Source organism: Larus michahellis, chromosome 6, assembly GCF_964199755.1.
Source record: "Larus michahellis chromosome 6, bLarMic1.1, whole genome shotgun sequence".
Classification (NCBI taxonomy): Eukaryota; Metazoa; Chordata; class Aves; order Charadriiformes; family Laridae; genus Larus; species Larus michahellis.
The window spans coordinates 65,891,257-65,899,167 of record NC_133901.1 but is presented as its reverse complement, the minus strand read 5'-3'; the positions used below and the strand labels follow the sequence as shown (position 1 = coordinate 65,899,167).

The window sequence follows — 7,911 nt, the reverse complement described above, 5'->3', positions numbered from 1 at the left end:
TTAATGTGCTCCACAAGTATATAACTACAGGATCCTCACCCCATCCCAGTGAAACAGGTAGGCTTTAGTTTCTCTGAGTGGGTCAAGGAATCCCCAGAAGTCAAGCAGCCCGTGCAGGGTAAAACGTGGATTAGGACTTCTGGGATCAGTGTCCCAGAGCATTGTGCTTCTTTAACAGCAAAGAGATGGAGCTTCATTCCACGGCTGAAGGTTTGCTGCGTGCCTTCCCCCACGTGGCCATCTCAAGAGCAGAACTTTTCATAAGCACTTCTATAGCTGGAGACCACAAGACGCATATTGAGTCTGGGCTGAGTACAGGTACAAGAAATGGTGGTGGAGAAGGAGTGGTTTCAGCCCTGAAGAGATGAACAATTTTCTGACTGATTTCTGGAGAGGGGACAGAGAAAGGGGTGAAAATTTGGTGTCCTATCTTTAATTTTAAAATGCCTCTGGCCTGCACAAAATAGCAACGCTTGCGATACGCATAGCCATGATGGAAGAGCAGCAGGGTTCATACTTCTGCTCCCCAGGTCTCTCCGACGATGAATGGCATTACAGTAGCATGCTGTCGCCGTTCAGTACCAACAGCCACGATCGCGCTGTCCCTGGCTGCTGGCAAGGTGGCAGGACGAGACAGCGATCTGGCCCTTGCTTGGGCAAGTGCTGAAAAAAAAAAGGTCCTACATTGGTTTGCTCTGGGAGAGAGGACAGAAAAGCTGCTGAAGGTCGGATATTTGCAAAAGATGCCTCGGGAGCGCTGGCAGGGAGAGCCTTCTGCTTTTTCATCATGCGTCATCTTCTTTAATTATTTAGGAGATGGCACCCGGTTGGAAAGTAGCCCCTGGAGATGCCTACACCAAGTGTCTCCTGAGGTGTTCAGCCATTTTACAGCAGATTCTCACAGGAATTCCGAATAAAATATGCCTCTTGCCAGCCCAAGGCAGGGAGAAGAAAATCACAGGGACAGTTTCATCTCGTTGCAGTGGCCAGTGCTTGCAAGTGAAGGAGAAAGGACTGCTCTTATTTTGGATATACCTTCTTTGATGGCATCTTTTTCTCCCCACAAAACGAAATCACCTTTTTATACAAACCGATTAAGCGGTCCTGGCCCAGCTTAAAAGCAATGAAGACAATTTCCATGCCAATAATAATATAGAGGGAAAAAAACAAGAAAAACTTGGGGTGTTCCAGTTGCGTATCTCCAAATCCAATAGTTGTCAGGGTGATAAAGCAGAAATAAAAGGCTTCCTGAAAATCCAACCTGGTTTCCCAGTTTGGAAGAATAGCAGCTGCACAGGAGATGTACACAAAGATAACTAGCACCATTAACACAATGGGCACATCAAATTTTTCTAACTGTTTCCCAATTTTGTCAAAATTCTCAATTACTCTACACATTGTCTTTCCCCTGGCAAGTTCAGGACATGAACTCCATCTCTCAATACTTTTACTTCTTTCTGGTTTTGTGTGTTCATTTTCTCTGGCAATTAACATCTCAAAAATTTCGGCATTGCGGTATTTGATCTGCTTCCTTTTAACACCTGCCTGACTTTTTATCAATTCCATAATAGTCAAGGGCTCATTGATGACTACTTTAGTCTGTGCTCTGGATTTCAGTTCATTCCCTTTGTTACATGTGGATCCAGAGCAGAGTTTAGAGGCTAGAATTTTTGACTGTAGTTTTTTGAATTCATTGTAAGACTTGGATAAGACAGTCGCAAGGATGTCTCCCATGTCTGTCAGGACCAAGAACATCAGAGGGATGCCAAATAAAGCATACAACATACAGAGATATTTTCCGGTCCGTGTCACAGGGTAGGTATTACCATAACCTTGAACAAAAACAGAAAGAGGAAGAGAAGGGAAAGGGAGAGAGAGAGAGAACATTGTGATTTATGAGATATTCACTTCCTCTGAGCTTTTTATTGCTGTCAATTTTAAAAGTCAATTTTTAGTCTGGAACATACTGTTCTTTTGGCTTTGCTTTGAAGCTCTTCAAATTTCTGAGCCTCAAATGCTGGTTACTAATGCAGACGTCCTACCTCTTCAAGTACTTGGAGTTTACTACTTCTGTTGAATTAACTCTTCCTACCTTTTCTGCACCTTATCAGCACTTTGACTTAACTGCTTGACAGCAAGAGGCCATAGGGAGGAGACGCAAAAGGTTTGGGCCAGTCCAAGACCGGCGTGCAGCCTGTGTCCTGCTGGAAGACTTGATCGGGAAGATTTCCTGACCGGGGCATCTGGGTTAAGGAAGAACCAGAAGGCAAGACAGCAAGAGAAGTCTTTGGGCCCATGGGTCCCTCCGCAGGGAGGTCGAGCTGAGGGCTGAGCTCAGAGACACAAGAGCTGATGCTGGGAGAAGCTAATGGACTGTGCGTGAGGAGCTGGGGGACCGCCTCCTGGCCAGCCTCCAGGACCCTGCAGTACCACTGAGGGATTTCTGGGAACAAAACTCCCTGAGCTCCGGGAAAATTCAGATCTGGATGATGGTCTGAACTTTGAAAATGGGACAGCATCTGGGGATCAGATTGGGACGATGACACCCACACCTCAAACTTCACTTCTTCCCCAAAGCTACTCGTGACAAATGGTAAGCTAAAAACCGGATGCAAAATTGTCCCTCGTTCATCAGATCTAATGGCATATGTTGTATTGATATTGTGTTTGTACTGACTTCATAGTTTTCAGTCTCTTAAAAAAAACAAAGGATCAAGTGAGGAAGCATATGTCTATCACATGAGGAAATGCATGTTTATTCTAGAGTACTAAAGCCTACAAATATCAATTACAACAAATAGGGAAGTACTACCAGACGCATGGCCTTTGTGATACATAAAATGGTAGCAGAAGATATGCCCTTTCCCTAAATTCAATTTGAGTATTTATATTTCCTTCCTCTAACATATTGGATATGAAACTTAAGTTGTATGTTAGTGCTTTTCCATTACAGTGGGAGAAAACTTCAGCGTTCTATTAACTGTATTAAATTTTGACAACAATTTTTCTTCTCATCCTCCAAAAAGACATAAAGTATTTCTTCTTTCCCTTCAGAAAAATTGTTCTTTTCTAGATCACCTTCCAGGCTAGGCACTTAGCCGGTAAGAGGATTACCTCGTATGCTGAGGTGTGGTTTCCTTCATTTTCTTTGGCCATTCACGTTTGTTTTCACTAATGGCTGCCCTAATCTTTGGTTTGAATCCAACCACCTTGGTCCCTCCTTCGCTGTGAGGCACCGACCAACCATTTATTCTCTGTCGCTCTGTTCCCCACTGACTACTTGTGAATGCTAATTGTTACTGCTGAAGCAAGTGGGGAACGCTAGTTATTGTAGATATTGTATAGAGTGATCTTCTGTTATTATTTTTTTTTCTCAGTTTCCATGCCTTAAAAATACGCTGTGCAGTTTCAAGGGTTAAAAATTATCTTGAGGTTAAATTTAGCTATCCAGAAATCTAGCCTGGGTGGGAGCCATTGGGCAGCCTCGGTGGGCAGTGAAGAGATGGCACTTCAGACCACCGATCTTCAGGCTAGATGCCTCACTTCTCCTAGATCATTACAGGTATCTCAGGTGACTCTCACCTGAAGTGATTTTTCAGCTCCCAATACTGCCAATAACAAACCCACACAAGGGAAATAGCCACCTCCCCTATTAGCAACGAATATTCCAGGCTTCCTACTGGTCCCAAAACTCAGCTCGAAAACCTGAGGAGGCTGTGCTAATTCTTAGTGCTTTGAAGGCCAAAAATAATGGCAGTTTAGAAATAAGTATGTTGGGTCAGCGTGCATGGGGACATGCGTAAAGACCCCTGGCAATGGAGATGGGTAAGTATACTCAGGCGAGAAGGTTTCAACAATATGTTTTTTCATCAGTTTGCTGACCTCAAAGCTTTCTGATCAAACACCCTCTTTCAAGCGCTCCTACCTGTTGTTTTTGTGCTAGGAAATAATTCACTGGGGTGAGGATTGAGGTCTGCATCTCCAGTATGTGCCTCTGACAACCTAAATGACTGTCTTCGGGCTCAGGGGCTGCGGGAAGCTGAGTTTGAACAGTCACCTAAGACATCGGAGTCCGGGGTTCAAGCCTCTGCTGTGACTTAGATGGCACACAGGGGTCTCCCACCTGCTCCAAGTTAATGCATTTAACTCTCACGTTGTTCCTTGGATAGGAAAAAGTTCTTTTTTGTTTTTTTCTTTTGCATCAAGATGCACATCCAATGCTGGGATCCTGAGCGTATCCTAATGCAGGGGAGAAACGTCTTTGCAACTTGATACAATGCTGGGGGACTATTTCCCATCCAGCTTTGATTCTGACAAATTGAGATAGTCAGTGTCTGTACTTGTCAGCATTTGAGAAATGTTAGCAAAGGGATAAAAGTAGCTTTGGGAATGAGCGTGAGGAGTTGTATCCAGCGATGCAGAGGGAGCCAAAACCAGAGCAGATGTTTATATTTGATCTAGGTCCTCTTTTGAAATATGAAGTCAGAATGAAAGATTTCAGAGGTGTGACTTAAACGTCGCTGTTTGCTGTTATCTCAGAGAAGTGCGAACAACAACAGCATGGCTAATTACAGAGCCATAGGTTTACAAAGCCCTGTTATAAATAACAGGGAATCAATTAAGACACAATATATGCATAATAAATTACCTCTTCCAGGGAAGAAAACATTACCCAACATAACACAATAGTGGGAAGGATAAGGTTTGACTGACAAATTGAGCTTTCTTTTTACTTTAATATAATAGTTTTGTGTACATATTGTACGTGGGCAGATGTTATAGTATGCATGTAATGATGCAGCTAATTAGCGTGTGCCATCACTAGCTACTAAATTCTGACTTGGTTCTGTGACTCAGCTGCATCTCTGCAATCTGTGTTTGCAGAACCCCTTGCAGACCCATTGTCAATACTCAGGAGAAAAATTCAAGGGGATTTGGTTTTTAGGTTTGTTTGTTTGGGGTTTGTTTGGTTTTTTTAATTCCCTGGAAGTACTACATTAGAGAAAGCAGCAGTAGCAATTAATTCTGCAGGGGGTTACTTTACCTCTGAACTTACCCACGGTTGTGAATACTGTGCAGCAGAAAAAGAGAGAGCCAAAGAAAGTCCATATATCTTTTGGATTGACAAACCAGTCCCGTTCAGCCGTGTTGAGCAGTTTATGGATTTTATCCTTAAATATCTCCTCATTTTCTGTCATGTTATCTGTTACAGTAACAGGGGATATGGTGAGTGTTTGCAGACCACCGCTCAGGGGGCTGCCAAACTGTTATTCCAGTGAAGTTTACTCCAGCTGAGGATTTGCTTGTACTCTTTTAGAAGATAAAAATATTCACCTCACCCTCCTCCCTCCCCCCCCAAAAAAAACCCAACCACAAATAAGGTGGATCCAGGGGCTTTGGTGAATAAAGAAACAAGAAACAAATAAACAAGCTACGCTCCAACAAAGTCAAAATATAACATGAAAATAAGCATAAAGAAAATTGAATATTCAGCTTTCAGCCTGAATGTCCTGTTTAGTTCAGGAGATTAGTCTTCTTTTGAGCCAAAGACACTGGAAATGTGGGGTCCTCAGTAGGTGACCGATGTGAAGCACTCGGGTGGCACTGCCCAGCGCCCCGCTGTGCATCCCGGAGCCTGCACCCCTCGTTCCTCCTCCCTGTGGCTGAACCCTGCTTCAAAGGACATTACCTACAGGGATGCTCGTCCCAAACGCATCACAGCCACCTGAGTGAAAGTCCAAGCCCACGTACAAGCCCCGACACAGATCCAGGAGAATTTCTACCCCTTTTCCTTCCCTCTATTTCCCCTTCCATCGACACCACTGGGTCTGGGGCACAGCTCTGCACCTCCATCCGAGCATCCCATCGCCAGCGGGCTGGTAGGGAGCCTCAGGGCTGGGAACGGAGGATTCACTCCTCAGCAATCAGAGGGAAATACCGCGGGAATCTCAGCTGCTCTTTAAGGAATCTGAGGTAACTTGGGCAAAAGGGAGAACACAGGCGCCTCAGGAAAAGCCTTTTCAGGCAGGAACACAGGGACCAGGGAAGCTAGCAGTCAAAATCACAGCTAAGGAAGGCAAAGCAAACGACAGCAGTCATTAGCTAAGCAGAGGGAAAATCCTGTTTGCAGGTTCAGCTGTTAGTATTTTGAAGAATGTCTTCAAAAGCCAAAAATCTCATTCAAAAAGCAAGAGAATGAGAAACTCCCCTATACAATTAAGTAATTCTGAAATTCCAGTACATACCTGATAAATTTCTGGAGATGTGCCACAGACTCTGCAGAAATTTTCTATATTCTTCACTTAAATTGACCTTCCGGTTACCTTCAATGTGGGAAAACATGAGAGCCCCAAGAAAAGCATAGATCACAAGAGACAGAATGAAGCAGGCATGAGGAAACACTGCCCAAAATATTTTTTTACATGCCCTTTTACCTCGCAGAGGCTGTGCTGTTGATGCCATCCTAAACTCGCTTTTTTCTTTTTTTTTTTCTTTTTTTTTTTTTTTAATTCTGTGGAGAAGACACAGCTTTTAGAAGCAAGGACGAGGATGTAAAATCTTTTGCCTCCTGGAAAAGCTTCTCCTGTGAAAAGGAGGACTGTTCTGCCTCAGGCTTTCAGATCACATGTCTTTATAAGTGAAGATTGCACTACAGTCCCAATGGAAAAGAAGCACAACTAATCAAGCCTTGAAATATTTCTCAGTTGACAACACGCCACTCTATCCCTGAATTACCATTGATCAGCCTGTGCTGTAACACACACACAAATTACCAGCTTCTGTGGGTTTCCATTGGAGTCAACTCATGTTTAAATTTTCTTGTTCTCGACTACAGTTTCCCATTGATACAGCAGAAACATTCCCAGCTCCCAGGAGGGAAAATGCACGCTGTAAGGGATGGGTTTCTTTAAAGATTTCTCTCAGAAATGAACAGGGAGATTTAAAATTAACCAAAAGAAGGGATTGGCACTAATTGTTGTCACCTCTGGGCAGACGGTAGAAGAATTACTTACTTTTTCTGGTGGCTTAAAGAATCACTCTCTATACATACACCATGTAATCTTTGGGGGAGGGGGGTGTCTTTTGAATTTTAAAGGATTTTTCTCAGAAAAGAGTCAACAAGGTTTTGCCCAGTTCTCATTTGATTAAAATCTTCTTATTAATTGAAACTCCCACTGGCCTTAGTAAGTAAGAACTGCAGGATTCAGTTCAAGGCTAGCGATCTTTGCAAACCATATCCAACTTTAGAAATAAAATCTTCCATTTGCATCCGTCACTCTCAAACACTTTGAGCAATGAGCAGTATTGCTGCCCTTTAGAATGATAGTAGTGGTAATACGGGGAGTTGGACTTTACAGAAAGAGGTATTTAATATTTCATTTCTAGGAGTCTTTCATTAAAAATTGAAACAGCCTGGTGTAGCCAAGACCTACTGAGCTGTATGCAAGCAAAATGTCCATACTGTGAAGAAGAAATCCCACGTGGTTACAGTGGTTTCTTCCGGGTCAAACCCTCTGCAAATTGGATACAAGATCTCATATGTTCATCAATACGGAAGCTTTCACTATGGAAAGAGGCTTTCAGGGCTAAGACAAAAATAAGCCTGTGTGCTTGCTACTTTTCCGGTTATCTGCCTCATTGACTCAATAGTGCTTTTTGACAACAGATTTATAAATTCTCTTATTGCAGCCAGTCTCCATTTTTTTTTTCCCCATTGACCTGAAACACAGGGTTGAAAACTGCTGGTGTTCATAGTTAATCAAAAGCAAGAGAACTTCCTGAGAGGTTGTACTTAGAGATCAGGTACTTAGGTTTGGTGTCCTTACCAGAGTAGCAAGGGACAGGGACAGGTCAAAGGGGCAGCTGGAAGAGTGAAGCGTTCTACTGTACGAATGCACGGATGGCACATAC

At 43.3% G+C, this 7,911-nt stretch overlaps 1 protein-coding gene across 1 annotated transcript; it reads right to left on the bottom strand.

Annotated features, from left to right (window-relative positions):
- Positions 1-1,020: 1,020 nt before the first annotated feature.
- Positions 1,021-7,085, bottom strand: KCNK18 (potassium two pore domain channel subfamily K member 18). The gene is made up of 3 exons (XM_074592343.1): positions 6,246-7,085; positions 5,057-5,203; positions 1,021-1,832 (listed from the first exon to the last, which is right to left on the bottom strand). The coding sequence occupies exons 1-3, from the start codon at positions 6,460-6,462 to the stop codon at positions 1,021-1,023; spliced, it is 1,176 nt and encodes a 391-aa protein (XP_074448444.1). The 5' UTR covers positions 6,463-7,085.
- Between the last annotated feature and the right edge of the window lie 826 nt (positions 7,086-7,911).

What these genes read in the sequence shown, in the direction of transcription:
- KCNK18 (XM_074592343.1), bottom strand. Translation starts at nt 6,462, where the DNA reads ATGGCATCAACAGCACAGCCTCTGCGAGGTAAAAGGGCATGTAAAAAA. An exon ending in CATCTCCAGAAATTTATCAG is followed by an intron (nt 5,204 to 6,245) that starts GTATGTACTGGA and finishes TTACTGTAACAG; the next exon opens with ATAACATGACAGAAAATGAG. An exon ending in CACAGTATTCACAACCGTGG is followed by an intron (nt 1,833 to 5,056) that starts GTAAGTTCAGAG and finishes TTTTTGTTCAAG; the next exon opens with GTTATGGTAATACCTACCCT.